This window comes from Ochotona curzoniae, unplaced genomic scaffold (assembly GCF_017591425.1).
Source record: "Ochotona curzoniae isolate NIBS_2020 unplaced genomic scaffold, NIBS_Ocur_1.0 contig_3498, whole genome shotgun sequence".
In the NCBI taxonomy this organism is placed as follows: Eukaryota; Metazoa; Chordata; class Mammalia; order Lagomorpha; family Ochotonidae; genus Ochotona; species Ochotona curzoniae.
This window is the reverse complement of record NW_024465885.1, coordinates 17,742,387-17,762,918: the sequence shown is the minus strand read 5'-3', so window position 1 is coordinate 17,762,918 and position 20,532 is coordinate 17,742,387. Positions and strand designations below refer to the sequence as shown.

At 36.4% G+C, this 20,532-nt stretch overlaps 1 protein-coding gene across 3 annotated transcripts in view; it reads left to right on the top strand.

The window, feature by feature from the left end:
* Positions 1-20,532, top strand: part of EPHA3 (EPH receptor A3) — a 322,548-nt gene that overhangs the window by 292,961 nt on the left and 9,055 nt on the right. For all 3 annotated transcript variants that reach the window (XM_040980850.1, XM_040980852.1, XM_040980851.1), the window contains exons 14-15: positions 5,595-5,744; positions 7,152-7,345. In XM_040980850.1, the coding sequence (XP_040836784.1) occupies positions 5,595-5,744; positions 7,152-7,345 (344 nt within the window). The remainder of the gene's footprint in view (positions 1-5,594; positions 5,745-7,151; positions 7,346-20,532) is intronic.

Sequence of the window (20,532 nt, the reverse complement as noted above, 5' to 3'; positions counted from 1 at the left end):
TGTCCAATCAATATGATGTTTAATGAATATCAGGTTAAATATCAGGTTAAAGCAAACCTGATAATGAGAATAAATAGTTCAGTCATAAGCTGTACACTTGATATTTTCTTTCTCATTTTGAATTTGAAAATTACCTGTTACTTAAAGTAGACAAAATTAAAATTAGAAAGACAAAGCAAAGAGTAGAAGTGGTGTCAAAACATCTTTTAGGTACATTTTAAATTTTCCCTCTTCATATCAGACTGTAAGATGCATGGTACTGTCAGATGAATTCATTAATCCAATCTGAAAATTAAAGTTTGGGGTGTCTAGAAAGACAACCAACAACATCCGTGAAGGCTGGACAGTTGAGCTCCTTAGATTGAACAAGGTTTTAATACCCATTGACATGTATGAGAGCAGAAGGAAATGTGGGACAGACTGGACTAATCTGCCATACCTACTGGCAAATCAGGGTAGTGGGTCACTCCGGGTAGGCTGCAGCTCCCACTGGTTTATGTGAGGGCCGAGTATGCGCTGGGCAGAACCAAGCTGGACTGCAAACACCCATTGGTTCCACTGGAAGACAGGGATGGAAACAGAACCAACCCAGCAATTGCAACCACCAGCTGATCAGGCGATGGACTGTACTAGGCACTGTACTTGTTAGCACATACAATAATCTGTTCTGGGAACACCTCAGACAAAGTTTCTTTGGGGATCCCCCCAATCAAGCTTTTGGACTCAGAATGCTAACCATCAAATGACAGAGGACAGAACAAGTCAATCAACCACCTCAGCTATATGTTGGCAATGAAAATACTGGGCAAACGGATACTATGATGGACTATGTGGATCAGTGGATTCTCCAACAACCGTATCATGCTTGGGGTGGTGAGAGTGGCAGCAATTCAGGACTGTTAAATTATCAGAACCACTTGAGCAAGACCCTCGGAGCATGCCCCACATCTGGGACCTTAGGTGGGTGGGAAACTGGGTGGGGCTTCACCCTTAAAATCTCCTTTTACATCAGATATATTAAGGAAATAATATGGAATTAATTGTCTTACCCATCTTCCTGTAGTGCTTGAACCTTTTTACCCTAATTATGTCAAGATTGTCAAAAATTAAAAAAAAAAGTTTGTTCAGTCCATTGAACTGAGGATTTAAAGGCTTCTGTTTGGTTACAAGTTCTGTACTTACAGAATGTTAAGTGCTTTGTCATGTTTAAACAACACAGTTTTGCATATGGTTATCAGTCATTACCTAGTAATAGTTGCAATACTGGTTACTGATTAAGAAGCAACATTTCATTCCCACAGTCCCATGCAGGGACAGGTAAACATTTATCCCACCCATAACATTCATATTTGTGGTAGTCCGCTTCTCACTAATTTAGCTAAAATATCTGAGAGAGCTTACTTATGAAAGAAAGGGTATAATTTCAGTTTTCTTTTTGAGAATTAAGGATCACATTGGGTAGCTCCAAAATGCAGTGTTTGTGGAGGCTGCTCCAGGTGGGTGAAGAGGCACAGTCCCATTGTGAGTCAAGAAGGAGAAAGATTATAAGCCAAATTTGAACTGAAACAATTAAAACTCTTATGAGATCTACACAAAGATTTGGAGACTTCACATCACTCACCACCTCAGGTTTTAGGTACCACCTTTTTAAAATATTGTATATTTGCTTACTAAGCCCACAGAAAGAGAGAGAGGGGGAGCTTGGGGTGGGGGAGGTTGAGAAAGGGAGAAATAGAAACCATTCATCTACTGGTTCATACCCTAGATGAACACAATGGCCAGCACTGGGTAAAGTTGAGTCAGAAGATCTCCCACATGGGCAGCGTGGGCCAAAACTGTAGTCCAATCCTCCACTCCTTCCCCAGGCACTTAGCATGGAGCTGGACTGGAAGTGGAGCGATCCGGACACTGACTGCAGCCTACATGTGACACCAGCATTGTAGGTAGAAACTTTGCCTGAAATACCACAGTGCTCCTCCCAAATCCATCATCTCCTCATCCTTAACCAATCAACCATGAATACCAAGACATCAGAGGTTAAAGAGATGTATGAGTTTTGAAAAGACAAATCTTGTGCCCATAACAATATGTGTGGCCTACTCCGGAATGCACAGCAGATACCTTTGGTCACGAAAGTTGGTGGAAAGCTGTGTTTCCTCGGGATTGGCATAGTAGTGCAGCAAGTTCAACTGCTGTCTAAGACTTCAGTGTATCATAATAGAGCTGCAGTTCCAGTCCCTGCTGGCCTACTTTTCACCCAGGAGATAGCAGTATGTATTATGCTTTTGTTTTAAAGGCCATTATTGTGCTCTATATGATTTTTCTTAATATGTTCATATATTCTGAGAAACTAGATTTAAATTATTTGAAAATTAAGCACAAATTTTCAAATGCTCAAATTATCTAAGATGTTTAGAAACTCAGTTGTATAGACTGAGTCTATACAACAATATCATATTCTCACCTGGTGCAACTTCACACTTCTTAACAGCAAGCACCATTTTCTGCTTGGGAATTGAAGTAATGCTGCCATCACAAAATGAGTTCAGAAGAATTCCATTTCCTTTCAGTTTTTACAAATTATTTGAGAACAATTAGTGCTTCTTTTAAAATTTGGGAAGAGATTTTGTGGCAGAGTTGTTTGGTTCTCAGCTTTATGTTTTTGGGGGTAGCTTTATTTCTGATTGAGTATTGTTCATCATTGTTCTGGTTTTCTAGATGTTCATGGTTTAATTTTACAAATTTGTATGTGTCAGGAATTTATTCATTCAAGGTTTTCAAATTTGTTTTTATGCAGTTCAGTCTGTAAAGATCTTTTGTACAACTATGGTATGTAGCATTTATACTGTTTAGTTCTTCATCTCTAATTTTTCCAACTAAGTCTTGTATTTTGTCCTTCTGTTGGTTTGCCTAAAGGTTTGTCATCTTTTGTTTGTTTAGGTTTTCAGTAATCAACTACTCATTTCTTTGAACTTTCAGATTTCCTTTAACTCCTGCATTACACCTATTTCTGCCCTAATGTGGGAGACTTGCTTCTAATATCTGAGTTTATGTTCCTGTATGTCTTTGAGATACATCTATTTGCTTATTTGATATTTTTTTTGTGGTTATAGTAGACATGACATTGTGGCTACAATCTTCCCACTTAACACTATTTTTCCATATCCCATGCATTTTTATATTGCTTCCAATTTTATAAAGGTGTAATCACTTATTAACGGACATATTTATAGATAGAAGGAGAGTCACAGAGATCTTCCATCTGCTGGTTCACTCCCCAAATGACTGTAACAGTCCTGGATGAGCCAGACAAGAGCGAGGAGACGCATCTGGGTCTCCCAGATGAAGCAGTCAAAGCACTTGGGCATCATCTGCTGCTTCCCCAGACGCATTAGGAGGGAACTAGACTGAAAGTGAATCAGCTAGGATTCATATCAACATAACTAGATGCCAGGTTCAAATTACAAGGAAAATAGGTCTTGCTGTGATGTTGGTGAAAATCTGAAGGCTGCGTCTCCAAGCTCCAGTGAGAAAAGAGGATTTGTGCCTGCAATCAAGGATGCATCTGTCAGCAGCTGGCCTTGCACTGAGCAATGTTTTAAGTGTACTTTTCCATTCAGCTCTATGGTGACTGGATTCTTGCTTCACTGTATAGTAGATGTGAGGAGAAGGAAGGTGGAAGTGATCCCTGAGTGACCTATTACAGAGAGCACAATTGCCTGCAGAAGTTGCAAAGAACTACTGGTCTGGGGACAGGCACTGTGCCACCTCTTCAGTTCTAGATTTCGCTGGGACAGGCCTCAAACTGGGTTTTCAATCTAATCTGGATTTAATACCCTCACCCTTCTACAAATTGAAGACAAAACATTTCTACTCACATTACATTTCTTGCAGTTGGGAGCAGTGAGACACAAGAACTATACCCATCCTGCCTGCTTTAGTGCACCTTTTCTTGTTATATACTCAAAAAAAAAAAAATACTGTCACCTCTCCTAAAATTTACTTAGTACATCTGTACTTGCTTTAGTGCATATACAGCTATTCAAATTGGCGTCTCTATGGGGAGCCAGTTACTGATGTATCTTACTCAGCCTCCATCTTGCTCTCTGACTTTTCATCTGTAAGATGTATAAGTAAAATACGGCTAAATGGTCAAGCTTCCGGGTACTCTCTGTTTGGAAACTTCTGCATGCTCAATGATCTGTAAGCTACAGTTTTAACTAGTTCAGAAGAAACATCACAGACTTCATTGTTTTCCCTGTCGCAGCTCTAGAGGTTCCCCTGGAATTCTGTGAAAGTGTAAACTGGGGCAATCCAAGCAGCCCACTCATTGGATCTGAGTCAATTTACTGCCTGTACTCAAGCCTGGTGGGAGGTTACTCTTATCTTCTGAATTCATTTTCACACAAACTTTCTGAAGTGTCCACATAGTGAGTGGGCTTCGTGATCCCATCAATGACAACTCTGAAATGCAGCCAGGATACTTTGCCAAGGCAGCATAGTGAACAGATAGCCATGCCTTTTGAGGAATTAGTGTAGTCTAAGTTGAAGACAGAGGAAAGATTTTGTGATTATTTTTTCAGCTTCACAAATTGTTATTATCAACCGTTTGCTGATACTAGTATAACTGTGCATATATGTTTGTGTGTGTGTTCATCTATTTGACAGACTGCAAAGATTAAAAAACACATTAGAAAGAGAAGTATCAACTTGGATGGTTTCTTTATGACAGTTTAGCATATTTTTCCAAAATACATTTCACAATATATTATTTTTTTAAAAAATTGTTAATAAAATTAAACACAATGGAAACAAACCAACAGCTCTTGATTGGAAGACCATTATGGACATTATTTGGTTTTATGTCTGTAGCCATGTGTAATCTAAGAGTGTGCCAGTCCAAGTTACATAATGGATTCATAGTAAGAAGCTCTCCCTTGGAGAGGTGGGCCTAGTGTTTCAGCAGTGACCCCTTCCCCCATGGTTGCCACATCCAGGTTGACACAGGATGGATTCTACTCCCAGGCTAAAATACGCGGTAACTAAGTTCTTCACAAAAGATTGCCATTCAGTATTTCACTATGTTAACACATTTTGCTAATGTATGTTAAATGTTTCCACCTTCAAAAAATAGTGATTAAGCTTTTAAGATGTAGCAATTTTGATGTGTTTCATTTTAATTTTGCTGAGATTAAAAAAATAAATTTCTCAATTAACTGTTGTTATCAAATTACTAGTTTTTTGTGCGTGCATTAAGCAGTGGATCTCACTAAGATATCATCAGCTGAGATTGAAAAAATAAATTTCGCAATTAACTCTTGTTATCAAATTACTAGCTTTTGTGCATACATTAAGCAGTGGATCTCACTAAGATATCATCAGTAAGATTAGAAATGAAAGGTTAATTTGCAATGTATCTTTGATTTAAATGTTATGCCATTTTTATTATTGTAACAGTATGGCATTAACATATTTTAGCAAAAATTACTCTCCACTTCAGAGCGTATCCTGGAAATGCTGTCAAATTTTCGATTACGTAATGTGCATGATAGGTTCTGTGAATCACTCATTTGTGTACACATGATTGTTCACAGGGAGGCAAGATTCCAATCCGGTGGACTTCACCAGAAGCTATCGCCTACCGCAAATTCACGTCAGCCAGTGATGTATGGAGTTATGGGATTGTTCTCTGGGAGGTGATGTCTTACGGAGAGAGACCATACTGGGAAATGTCCAATCAGGATGTAAGTGTGTTTTTGTTGGTTATGAATGACGGGTTCAGATTTAAAGATCAATCTGTACAAAGAAATGGAACATAATAAAACCAGGTGGTTCTTGGTCTGTGATTTTGAAATGGAATACTTGGACTGAAATCATTTTCAAGCATTAAAGAATATTAACTGAACCAGTTTTACAGTTGTAAGGTTTCGTTCATTAGGGCTTGGAAATGAGATAAAAATGAAGCTGTTTTATAAAAATACAGTAAAATAAGTGATAAGACAACCGATGGATAATGGAATACTTGAAGTTTTTTTGTTTCCAAAATGCTTCAAACATGCACATACTGGCTCTTCTTTCTTGATTGGGTTAATGCGTGTTTTGCATCTTGTTGCAAAAATACAATATTTTTCAAAAATAAGCAATCTTTACAATGGTATTTTTATTAATGTGTTAAACTACTATATGAATTTATCCAAATAAAGTCTTTGGATAGAAAAAATAACCTAACTTTTTAATAAATCTGTGATTCATAAAGCAATTTGTTCTTATGTGTTATATTTTGTGCCTGCTTTGTAAAAAGCTGGTATTGGCAATCTAGTCAGCACTCACAGGTTATTCGTTATACTTTACCAGAATGTCTGAGCAAAATTTCAAAGCACAGGACAAGGTACCTTGAAAGGCTTTCATTCATTTTCTATTCCTCATATATGAAATTGTGTGTAACGTTTTTGAACTTCAAATTTTTCCATACTTCTTCAAGCAATCAACTTTGTATAACAACACAAGGAAAGTTAGACTCATTTTTCCACATTTGTGTTTCTACAATTATCTGCGCCGGAGGATCGCAAAGTGTGATCTTCGGAACTGAGTGATGTGTGGATTTGTTAGGGATAAAGATCCTCTGGGTCTGCTCTAACCTAGTGGAAACAGAAACGCAGAGATCGAAAGACAAAACTGTGCATGTCTAAAAAATATCCTCCTTATGATAGTGATACACATTAATTTTTTTTAAATTGCTGCATTAAAATGTATAAAAGTACTGAATAACTAACTGGTTGCACATTGGACTTTATCAAAAGCAAGCAACGTTTGAATTGTGGTAAAATCAACATCTGTGTGCCAACACTCCTTGCATTTAATATATCCTTAGATAATTTATATAATAAACCAACAATCACTGCACCAAACTTCCTATATCATTAAGCTTTTGTGCCTATTTTAACCTGAAAATGGTCTTCTCCAAACAGTTATTTCCAAAATACGCTTTATCTCATGCTTCCTTTACATAATGTGTTCAGGCATGAGTTGTTATTTATTTTATTAACTGTTATCCATTCAGTTTTAAAATATGCCTGGTGATGTGCCCCACGTAGGAGAGAATAAAGTGGGGTCTAAGTCTGAAGTCTCTAACAACTTTGCTTGCCGCACAGGTAATTAAAGCAGTGGATGAGGGCTATCGCCTGCCACCTCCCATGGACTGCCCAGCTGCCTTGTATCAGCTGATGCTGGACTGCTGGCAGAAAGACAGAAATAACAGACCCAAGTTTGAGCAGATCGTTAGCATCCTGGACAAGCTCATCCGGAATCCCGGCAGCCTGAAGATCATCACCAGTGCCGCTGCAAGGTGACACGTTAGAGTTTGCATTCTGGTCTTGCTTGGAATTGCATTTTTTTCAGTTTGGTTTTTTTCCTCTCCCCGTCTCTCTCAGCAACCCCCCAAGAGAATTCTCTGAAATGTGTACTCCTAAACACTGAAGATATCTATCTTTATTCATTGTTTATAGGAAAATTATTATGCCATTAAATAGTAATGTTGGAATTTGGAAATATTTTAGCATTCCTGTTGACAACAATGACTCTATGTTTAACCTTGTTTGAAACCCTAAGAAATATGTTTTGAATATAAAGCTTCTTCTCTTAATTTTTTTAAGAGAATGAGAATAGTCAGGAAAAACTCATTTAGTGGTGAAGAATCCTAAGGAAGTACAGAGGTTTAAGGCCAAACTTGAATAGAAGTAATAACAAGTTAAAAGCAGCTCACTCACTACTATGATGCAATTTCCCCTCATTTTATTAATCAAATACTCATTTAAACTTTATTGGCTGCCCTGAAATCTGCTAGCCTCTTTGAAGGATAAAACTAAAAGTAAAATTAATTCTATATCCTAGATCAGCAATACATATGTAAATGCATGCTAATTACAGTGTAATTCAGCATATACAATGTTCCCTAGATTTTACAACATTCCTCATAGTTAAGAATCAATGATGTTTTATTAGTAACTTTAAAAACTATAAAGTACAGTGAATTTACAAAGAGAAATGGAAGAAACAGGGAAGGCCACATGAAAAGAAAAAACTGCTGATTCAGTTTATCTCATAGAAACTAATGATAATATTATCTTAAAAATGTAGATTCTCATTGTACAGGTAAGAGAAAAAAAGTCCCAGATATGTGTGCTATTGAAGACATTTAATTTCTGTTTTGATATATCTCATGTGCTAGTACATTTAAAAAATACAACTATTGCTGTAGTCGAGAGCAAGCCGAACTCTGACCTTCTACTAGTATGGCAGAGATGCAACCACAGCTAGAACCCAACTCCAGGACCTCCAGTGTGGACTGTGGATACCCTACACAGGAGGCTAAGCACTGTACTCAGGCCAGCTCATGAGTACATGTTTTACTTTAATAATTATTTCCCTTGATAAAAGACCATCACATCAGATCTTTGAGGAATGCTATCTATGTGACCACACACACACCAGTGGTTTGAAGCCTAGAAAGGAAAGCTCAATAATGTCTTCACAGTTGTAATGGGATTTTCTTAGTAACAGTACTTTGTGAGCTATTCTATACGTCTGTGAGTTTATGCAATACCATCTGGTCTTAATTGATTTTAAGTTTCATGAATTTTACCCTAATCTATTGTTCCTGTTGCTGCAAAGCTTGATCACTAAAGCTGACATTTAACATCCAGAAAAGCTGGCATTTAATATATAGAAGTTTCCTCACTCTTCACCTTAGTTTGCTTTAAGATCAAGCAGTGTGTGAGTGTAGATAGATGTTTGAGAAAAAGAGAAAGATATTAATAGGCAAAGGTATAAAAAGGTTCAATTAACTTTACTTCCGTATCTAGTGTATTGATACAGTGTTTTAAGAAAGTAAAATTAGTGTCACCTAAAGCCCACAACGAACTGAACATGAAATTTTAACCAGAAACAGAATTTCACAATACCAAGCAGAATTGTATCGGAGACAAAGGCAAAAAAGGAAAAATGGACATCCTTGCCCATAGCTCTGGGTATATTTCCTTTTTCTTTTGTTAGGATTAAATTAATATAAATTTATTCATATTCTAAATATGCTTTGATATCCATTTACATTATCAAATGATGACCACAATCAAGACTGCTATCATGTTTAATGCCTTACATAGACATTGTGTGTGTGTGTGTGATCTTCAACTCTACCGTATAAGCAAATTTCAAGTATACTGTACATTATTATTTTCCATAGTCACTGATTTTATGCATTAGATTTTCAGAATATATTGAACTTAAAATTTCAAGTTCTTACCCATGAAAATTACATGCACATTTCATTCAACTCTTGAATTACTGGTATCACTTCTCTATGCTCTGGTTCTGCAAGTTGGAGTTTTAAAGTTACATCATATGTAAGTGAAACATGCAGTACTTTTTTTATTCTGTCCTAATTATTTCTTTACTGTAATATCTTCTAAATATTTTTCATGTTGCCATACATGCTTTTTTCCCTTTTTTTAAAGACTAAAAATATTTTGTATATAGAGAAAAAGAGAGAGAGAAAGTAACCTTGCCTTTGTCTTCTTGTTTAGTGGTGGGCATTTAGGCTATTTTCCATTTGACAACACTATCATGACTGCCATGCTGCACTAGTATTATCAGGATGGTGGTATTTAATTGGCTTTGAATGTGTACTTGAAGTTGGACTGCTTGGATCATATGCTATTCCTATTTTCAGTTACTTGAGTTTCATGCTGTTGTCCTGAGTGGCTGTACCAATTTCTAAAACTGTCGACATACACAACCTTACCATGTTTTGAATCTGTTGCCTTTTTACAACAGGCATCTTAGCGGGGTGAAGCGATACTAAATTTTGATTTTCAAATTTACTAGCACTCACACCTATCCATATTATCCTCTTGTCCTTTTGTTCATTGTAAAAGAGAAAATGCCCCATTTTTTTTTCCTCAAGAAAACTCTCTCCCTTTCTCTTTTTTCTAAATATCTGAGTCTCTCTCCCTCTCTTTCATTCCCACTCCATGTCTCTCCCATGTAACCCAAGTCTTCTTTTCTGCAGGAATACCCCAATAGAAATATGCCCTATTAAATTATTTCTCATATTTTTTGTGATAAGAATTACCTAGGGAATGTATCCAATATATAATGATCCAAGTATCTCCCAAGCCAGTCATTCATATTCTATCACAAAAAAAAGGAATGAATTGTAAGTGACTAATTAAAACTGATGATGGTCTCTCATGGCAATGATATTTAAAAAGGATTGCTTGTTAATATCATGTTTACTGATCCCTCATCCCTATCACATACAGCCCTGTTTCTTCAAAATGAATCATACCCATGCTTACAAAATCAAGCTAAATCTGAAAATTTCTCTTGATGTTCTTCTGTAAGCTTATTCCTTCTTCTGCCTTGTATATTGGTTAAATGCTCCAAGCCCTAATCATCATTCTCAAAAAAGATGGGAACAAAGTTCCATACCTTTTGCTTTCACTTTGCACTGTGTCACAGGTTACCACAGGAACAGAGTGACCCATCTGTTGTACTTTTTACTGAAAAATCTCCTGTGTGATTGATTTCCTTTTGGGCTTAATTTATTTCCTGCTTCCATTGTTACTCTGCTTCAAGTATCTTTTTACCATGACCTTCCAAATATTCTTATAAAAACACATATGACATAATTCACTTGCTTTAAATTCCCACTTGTACCAGTTTGTTTTTCATCATCAAAATAAAACACTTGAAGGGTTGACTTTTTTGAACGGTGGGTTAAGCCCTTGCCTGTGACACTGGCATCCCATATGGGTACTGATTCAGGACTAGTCTATTCCACTTCTTATTCAGATTCCTGCCGATCACCTGACACAGTAACTGAAGATTATCTAGGTGCTTGGGCCCCTGTCACTCATGCTGGAGACAGGAAGAAACGCAGCTCCTGGATTCCATCTGTGGAGTGAAGCAGTTGATGAAAAATCTCTCTTCTTACCTCTCTCTTTCTCTCACATTCCCTCTCTTTCATCATCTCAGCTTTCAAACAAATCTCCAAGGAGAAAAAAAAATAGAGAAATACTTGATACATGTACCATACTGGAGGTCTATGATCTAGGTGTTATCTGTGGAGACAAAGACCAATATAGGTGTTTGTGTATTTCTCTTGTGCATTCAACCATGGAAATTCCATCGAAAAGGCCTAGTAAACTGAAAGCTTGCCATTTCAAAAAAAAAAAAAAAAGAAAGAAAAATAAGAAAGGAAAGAGGTAGGAATTTCAGAGAAGCAAGGGAAGTGTGGGAAGAATCATTAGGTTTTTAAAGGTGCATTTATGGGGCCCTGCACGCTGGTCTAGTGGCTAAAGTCCTCACTTTGCATACGTCAAGATTCTATGTGAGTACCAGTTCATTTCCTAGTTGAGCCACTTCCCATCCGACTCCCTGCTTGTGGCCTGGGATGGCAGTGGAGGATGGCCCAAAGCCTTCGGACCATGTACCTGTATGGGAGACCTAAGGGAGGTTTCTGGCTCCTGATTACTGGCTTCTGATTGACTCTTTTCTAGCCATCTGGGTACTTGGGGGTGAAGTAACCAATGGAAGATCCTTTCTCTGTGTCTCCTTCCATCTGTAGGTCTGACTTTCCAATAAAAATAAATAAATCTTTTTTTTTTTAATGCTGCGTTTATGAGAGGCCAGCATGTTGGCTCACCTTGCTTATCCACCACCTCCAGACACTGGCATCCCAGAAAGATGCTGGTTAATGTCCCAGCTATTCTAGTTCTGATCAACTCCTGCTTCTAGCCTGGGAAAGCACTGGAGGATGGCCCAAAGCCTTGGGACCCTGAAACCATGTGGGAGGCCCTCAGAAGCTCCTGGCTCCAGGATTTGGCTCAGCTCTATCTAGCAGGAGATGGAAGATTCTCTCTAGGTATACCTAACCAATAAAAATAAACGCATATTTGGAAAAAACTACAAAATACGTGTTTCCCCTTATATTAAAAGAAAAACCTTATCTAACCATGGTAACGTTCCAAAGGGTAAGCCTCTATACAGTATAGCTGTGCTAAAATCTCCTTGAATTTTAACACATCAAACTTTGGGGGAAAAAAAAAATCAAACCATACCCAAAACTAAGCAATTGTAGAAAAAAATCATCCTGGATTACTTATGATGGCTTAAAAAACATGCTTTTCCAATGGCATTTCATTTACTCAAATAGCCATTTATTCATTTTTTTCAATAATTATTGTCATTTGATTGGAGACAACTGAAACAGGCATTCTTGTCCTGCTCCTCAAGAAAACAAATCCAAATGTGATCTGAGCATTTGTGGAAACAAAGGTTGTGCAGTTCTTAATGAAGCATTGCACCAAACAGGCCAGATGGGCAACTCAGCCAGGAACAGAGTGTAGTTAGGCTGGGGTTTATGTAGGAATGGTATTCACTTCTCACCATTCTTCCTTCTTGGTCTTCTGTCATATTGCTGGACAAAGAATTCTCTATACATGAAATTCTCCCTAAGGTTTGTCTCACAGTGTTATTCATGAGATGACCCCCTTGGCACTGAGCCTGAGAGTTTTCCCTGAGATGACTCAATGAGGGGCTATTGGGACCTCATTATAAGGTTATCTGATGTGGGCAGGACTTTATATATGTAAGTGTTGAGTTGTTTCAAACAGGCTTGTAAAGTTTCTCCATTGCTTTTTGTATTGTCTTTTTTTTCCTTTTAGCCTCACACACATCGGCTCATATTTGCCCTCCTTGCTCAAGATTACATGTTGACGTAGTACTTGCTAGCACACTGTTGATTCTGTGAGGAAAACAAATATGGTCATGGCCATTCTGCAGCTTCCATTATAGAAGAAGCATAATGAGCCTCAGACAAGAACAGACCACTGAAAGAGTGATTTGGAAAAAGGCCTTCTGAGAAGGCAACATTAGAGCTGAGACCCAAGCATGTAAGCCAGCTGTTCAAAGAATTCCTCTCAGAAAAACTATTCTTGGCTTAAGGTCAATAAAATGCAAATGTCTGGAGATGAGAATGGATTAAGACAAGAGGTAGAGGGTGAAGTGATTGAAGAGTGACAAGGAAAGGAATTGTCTGTGACAAGCTGAAGGAGGCAAACAGAAGCCAAAGCGCTTAGAACAACATAGATCATGGGAAAATGTTTTTCTTTTCTTCATTGTTGTTGATGCTGAAATGCAGGAAGGTGTTAAAATTGTATTTGCAATGCAGGATTTGATGTACACCATCACTTGGTAAACAGAGAGGTAGACGTGTTTTGGGGGCAGGGTGGGGCCTCACTATAACTTTTCCTCTTCTGCTTCTAAAACAACAGCCTAGTGTCAGCAGTCACTTCTGATTCCCTCAGAAACCCCAGGCATTTCAGAAGATAGTAGCATGCATTATGTCTCGCATCTCAGATTCTCTTTTGTGTCTTTTTTCTTTAAGGAAATAGCTTGCCATCATGGATTTACTGAGCCATTCTTTGGACACACAATATAAAGTTTAATGCCAGTATTCTTTCACAGAGCAGTATATTTTTGCTGCTTACAATTCTTTTATTTTCTGTCTGTGTGCATTCTTTTTTCAGGAAACGTGAAGTCCTAGAGGCTCCACACCATGCTTCTCTTGTTACTACCAGTGCTGGGTTGATAGTAGAAACTAAATCAATGTCTTTGTAATACATTAATAGATATTTAATAGGATTGGTAAATTTAATTTCAAGAGACACATTTTTTTAGGAAAAAAAAAAAAACGTTTCTAGTGTGTTTGCCCACATTGAGGAGATTTCTCAGAGTTCCATAGCAACTGGTCAAAACTTTAACCTCCTGCTAAACAATGTTTCACATACTTTTCATCATCTCAGTTCCAGAACTATCCCCTTGAAAAGTCAGTGAAAGATCTTCTAATCTAGGCTTGTAGTTGGTACCATGATCCCAAATTTCTTACAATTTTTGTATCAGTGTGTGGAGCTGTGCCTATACAAGCATCCTTTAGGATAAACCACTCTTACAGAAAAAATGTTTTCCAGAGTTAATCTATTTTTGTTTTTTTATGCATCTGATATATATCTAAAAGTGTCTTTTCAAATTATTTTCTAAAAACACTGTCTGTTTTCATGTACAATTGTAGGAGTTGTCATAGAAAGCATTCTGTTTCTCAACATTTGTTTGAATTACTGATTCATAATTAAATAATTCTCAAATATACCTCTCCTGTGAGGATCATTGTGAATATCCTTGCAGATTGTATATGACCGAATAAAAAGACAGAAAAGTAGGTATTTGGCTGTCCCAGATCATAAAATTCCAAATTTGCTGCAAGGAGTGATAAGAAAGAAAGGGAGGATTGCAATGTAAATTTTGTTTCTTCTTACTTTCAAATAGTTACTTTTTCTTACAAAGCAGAACAAATAAAAAATGTGTGTGTGTCCAATGTGCCTTAGCTGTATGTCAATATGAGGTTACAAGGGCATATTTAGCAGTCAGTTTACACAAAGCATTTTGTGATTATTGTGGGAATGTCATTATACTTCCATTGTTATTAGCTTACCTCTAAATGCAAGATGAAAAAGGATATTCACATAGCTTATAAATCCTTGAAAATATGTAGATATTGAAGCAAATGGAGTGTTAATGAAGACATCTTGGTTCAATTACAGCTTCTTTTGAACTCTGTCAATTGTATGTAAGAAACAACTTGTATATTGGTTGAAATTTCAATAGGAAGGATCAAGATGACACCATAGCAGGATAGGTGAAGATTTTTCAAAAGTTGAAATACTCTAAAGTACTGATTTTGTGTGTAAGATATGTTGTGCAAATTTTCTACTAGAATATAAGATTAAAAAAGGAGATTACATTTTTACAATATTTTGCAACATTTGCTTCAGATGTGGACATTATATGCATGCAAAGGTATATTTAGTAAAATCAGATTGTATTATAATACAGATACATGAATTTTATAGTCATTTAATGGCATGGTTGATTTAGATGCAATATTTATAAAAACTAAATGATATGACATTCACACAATTGTTATGCAATCTCTATATAATTGTTTTCACAAGTAACAAAATTATAATGAACAAAATTATAATCCAGGAGATGAACATGTCACTATTAACTTAAATTGATATAAGCCAAGTTCTTGGCACAATGAATTAAATGATGTATATAAAATATACTTTAATGGTTATGTATTTGAAAGGCAGAGTTACAGAGAAGGTGAGGGAATTGGAGAGAGGAAAAAGTCTTCCCTCTGCTGATGTACTCTCGCTGTGGTCACAATTCCTGGGATTGGGCTATGTTGACACCAGGAGCCTGGGACTCCATCTGTGTCTCCCTCGTGGGTGGCATGGGCCTGAGCACCAGAACCATCATCTGCTTCTTTCCTAGGCACACTCACAGGGATCTGAATTAGAAATGGAGCATCTGGGAGTTGAACTTGTGCTCGTACAGGATGACAGCATCACAGGCAGTGGCCTTACTTGCTGCTCCATTGCACCTCCTTTGTCCCACAAATCATTTAGAGTTGAAATTTGAAATGGCATAAATAATTAAGCAGAATGTGTGTTATATTTAGAATGAGACTCCACAAACCTTATCATATATGTTAATATAACTGAAATGGTTTAAAATAAAGTCTCCTGTGGCTTTATTTTCCTAATTTATAAATATTTTAAATTAGCTTGTAACGTTAATAGTGACAAAATAAATAACACACAGGACCTGCATGGTGGCCTAGTAGCTGTAGTTCTTGCCTTGCATGTACTAGGATCCCAAACGGGCACCAGTTCTAATCCCAGCTGCTCTACTTCCCATCCAGTTCTCTGTTTGTGGCGTAGGGCACAGTTGAAGATGGCCCAAAGCCTTGCACCAGTGTGGGAAACCTGGAGGAGGCTCCTGACTTCTGGCTTAGGATCATCTCAAATTTGGACATTGAGGCTGCTTGGGAGTATTTGGAGCGCAGAGGATCTACCTCTTTGTCTCTCTTCTTCTCTGTGTATCTGACGTTCCAATAAAAAAATCTTTAAAAATAAATAAATAAATACGTAAATAAATAAAAACATACATTCTTTCCCCACAAAAGTAAGCTTTAGCAAAAATCTGATCTCTGAGCATGCATTGTAATTCCTTTTGAGAAAAACTGTTGCTTTGACAAATACTTCCTCCTTCAAAATAAATTAAACTTCTAAACAAAATCTGCCTATATTCTCAAAATGACTTTGACCTCAGATTCTGAAATTTACATGGTGTCTTTGCTCATTGAACAAATAGGATACATAACACTTTAAAGGGAAAAAATATATCAGAAATACAGGCAATCTCTTTGTTTTCTCATTCTTTAAATCACAGTAGCTCATTTTATCAAGTGGAGGAATTATGCTGGGTACAATAGCTATAAATGCCAAGATCTTTTACTCTTAAGTCCTGAAAGTGATTCAAATAAACACAATCGCTTTATTTCTCCTTAATATATCATTTACATACTAGCTTGTTGTGAACTATAAGTATTCACAATGATTTTTAGCAAGGAATTATTCTCTTTCTACTTTTGAATTTTCAATATTAAAGCCCAAAAATCAGTAGCCAAAATGACTGTAAACTGAAATATATTGATAAATACAAAGTTTTCTACCTATATACAATGATTATACCATTAACTTGAAATAAGTGATAAAACATGCTCAGTTTGTACTACTATAAAATATGAAAGGCTTTAAGGTATAATATTATGTGATGCTATAGAACTATTATCAGATAAGAGAAAACATAAATTCTAATAGAGTTTTAACTTGAGAGACCATTTTCTATTCTATTTTTGCACTATAATTAATCACAATATATAATAATTGCAATGTTATAACATGTGCCTCCAATATTATCTCCTAGGTGGGATAAGTATTCAGTCATGTATTCAAGAAAAGCATACAAATCACTACTCTGTGGATGAAAAATAGTCTTCATAAGCAAGAGTCTTGCAAAGTACAAGAAAGTAACTTCTTGTTAAAATCTAAGTGTCAAAATCCTAATGCCGTTTTAAAACAAGACCATTTTCAGAAGATGTTCTTACGATTGGCCATCATTAATTGGCATTTGTTTCCTGGTACATAATGCCAATGACTGTGCCAGCAATGGCAGCTAAAACGGATGTTGGCAGGAAGAAAACCTGCACATCTAATGGAACAGCATGGGTGCTCATAAAAGAATAATTCACAAAGCTAAACAGAAAGATGGAGAAAGAAAGGAAGGAAAGTTATTTTTTGCTTCCCCAGAGCAAACATGTAATTTCCATGATTTCTTTTTAATGACTGTGGTCTGCGGCCGGTAGGCACTGATTTATGAAAAGCTGTAAAAGATCAGGTGGGACTCTGTAGGACATCGTTTACAGCTGCACGGATTGAAACCTATCTAATTTGTCTAGTAAAAGTGTGAGCTCACGGTGCACATCACCCAGCCTATAAATTTCCCCCTCAGACCCAACGTCTGGGCTGGGTCTAAAAAAAACGCCAGCGGCCTGCAGCTGCTCAAAAGGCCCAGATCCCCTCGGTGCGCATGAAGAGACAGCACAGGCTCTTCACGGGGAGAGACAAATTCCTATCCATTGATAAACTGTCCAGATGTCCTCTCGGAGGAGGAAAGGAACCAATTTTTATTTGAAAATCCCTGGAGAAATCCTGGAAGTGGAAAAATGATACTTTGCAGGGCTGGTTATTTTGAGGTCACTGGCATTAAAATGAGGTCATTTTTTTGGTCTTGGTTGCACTTTGATCCAAGTCATAAACAGAAAACCTCAGTTGGGGTCACTCTAATCCCTAATCTGCACGTCCTGTTCTATTTCAATTTGTTTATACTCGTTTTTTTTCCAAACTCTTGTTGAGTCTGGCTAAAGTGTTGAGTTTAAAAATACAAACGATTCTGAATTGAGAGGAAAAGACTCCTGCATTTTGCTGTTAGGCCCACTTCATAAATATTCTGAATAAATGTCCTGGGGTTAGGTTCTTCATACCCACAAACCCATAAATAACACTGTATTACTATTCATGGGAGAAAGAGTTGACGTTAGATTCCATACTGCAGCTACTGTAGAGATAGGCTCTGCAGTGTGCATGTGTGAGCATGCGTGTCTGCATTCCTGGAGATGTTCGAATAGCATGTTTTTTTCATTTCAAAGTCTTCATTTTTCTTATAGAAATTTTTGTTTCATTTGATTCCATGCTGTCTTTACTTGTGTTTGTTTATTCAAAGACTTATCCAAAGTGTTCGATGTCATCTCTCAAGCTTACTAGTGTAGAGGCTATTTTAGCCATGATATCCATAGTAAGACCACTCAAGAATACAAGTTTTGGAATCTGGATTTTATATTTATATCTGTACTTTCTAAAACTCTGACGAAAAGAGCAAAAACAAGGCAGTTTTGGTTATGAAAATTATCTAGGCTTTATTTCTTTTTTGAGTAATGAATCATAAAAATTATTTGTATATATGTTCCATTAAACCTTTTATAAGTTGTGTTCATATGGTATAGCTTCCTGGGTATCCCTAATGGGAAGAAAATTAATGCTTTGTTAAATCATACCCAACTTTTATGGTTTTTTTCTTCTTTAAGAAGCATTTCTGAAAGTTGGTTAAAACCAAACCATATCACATGAATACAAATTATAAATATCACAATTTTTTACTTATAATGTAAACATTTCAGTATAAAAGATTGGATTAATTATACTTCATCTAATAAAAATAATTGATAATTTCTAAACTTTTTGACTTTCCTCTTATTTAAAAACATTTTTAAAGGTTGATTTATTTTTTATTGAAAGTCAGATATACAGAGCAAAGAGAGACAAAGAGGGAGATCTTCCATGTGCTTGTTTGGTCCCCAAGAGGCTGCAATGGCTGGAACTGAGCCAATCTGAAGCCAGGAGCCAGGAGCTTCCTTTGATTCTCCCATGTGAGTGCAGGGTCCCAAGGCCTTTGCCCTTCTAATGCTTTCTCAGGCCACCATCAGGGAGCTCGAGGGGAAGCAGGGTCACCAGGGCACGAACAGTCATAAAGGATCCCGAGCATGCAACACAACGATTTTAGCCTCTTTGCTACTGTACCAGGGCCTGTCCTCTTTAAGAAATTACCATAATAAGGAGGATGAAAAATAGAGGCAGAAAAAAAATAATGATAATGTCATTGTTTTCCTCAAACTAAATGTTGAACTTGCATAAATTTTAATGAAAAATTCTATCAAATAAATTTAATGCATTAGCTCAAGATTCCAAATGAATAGCCAACCAGTTTACAAGGCTCTCTCACATACTTTAAGCAGTAGAATAGTAATAGAGGGCATTATTAAAAAACCTGGATTGAAATCTGAGTTTCACACTGAAGTATTCCTCATGTATATCAGGTAGTAAGTTGAAGGATATCCTTAATAATAATAACCTTCCAATTAAAAATATTTTTGAGTGTGGATAGAGTTAAAACATTTACATGTCTACCTCTGGGGAAGATGTTCTCACTTCAAACGGGAGATTTGCTGCACAGAAAGATGATAATCAGTGGTTGTTCCTCCTCAATGCAGCTTCATACAATTTTGCTTCATCGAAATAGTTCATGTTATTGCTATTTCTAAAACTGTTATTAGAATTATCAAGTCAGGAACTCAATTTCTAAAGTTAAGATAGATTGTTTCAATATAGTCCTCATTTGTTTTGGTGTCTCCTACTACCAAAATACTGAATTTAAATGTTCTCAAAAGTTGAATTTGAAGAATTCAAAGGATGGAATCCTTCTAAGGAGATCATTCATTTTTAGCATGTAAGGAAAACATAAAATGTTTTGTTTTAAGGTGTCTAATATGGAGAATTTTAATTTTTGAAAGTATTAAGTAAATACAGGTGAAATTCAAATGACATATAATAGTATAAATTCAACTATCTGAATAAAATTTTGGAAGGGTAAAATATCCAAAAATATCTTCTAACTTATAAAGAAGATCAGTTATATTAAATATAGTTTAGTATTAACATGTATCTTCTTACCATAATAAAAAATTAACAGAAGACAGAATAGAACATCCAATGTTATAGCTTACTGCAATAATGGAAGGAAATTACCAGCAGCTAAAGCAGCACTTATAAGCATTGTCTGTGGAGTCATTGTGCGTTTATAAAAACAACCAACTATTCCAAAGAGGCCCCTATTCCAACTGTTACAGGGCTTCAAACATTATATCATGAAATAATAAAATTTTAATTGCTAAAAATGGTATTTATGAAGATTTTTGAATTTTCTATAGAGTACTACTTACTATGTTATTTTCTTGTTGAAATTTTTACAAATATGAAGGATAAGAAATGACTATAAAATAATGCTTGGCATATGCCAGCAGTTCTTTAAGTGCTATCTACTGAAAGATCATTTCAATTTCTTTTAATTTTTTTAAATTTTTTTTTCATTGGAAAGACAGATATACAGAGAGAAGGAGAGACAGAAAGAAAGATCTTCAGTCCTCTGGTTCAGTCCCCAGAGCTGAGA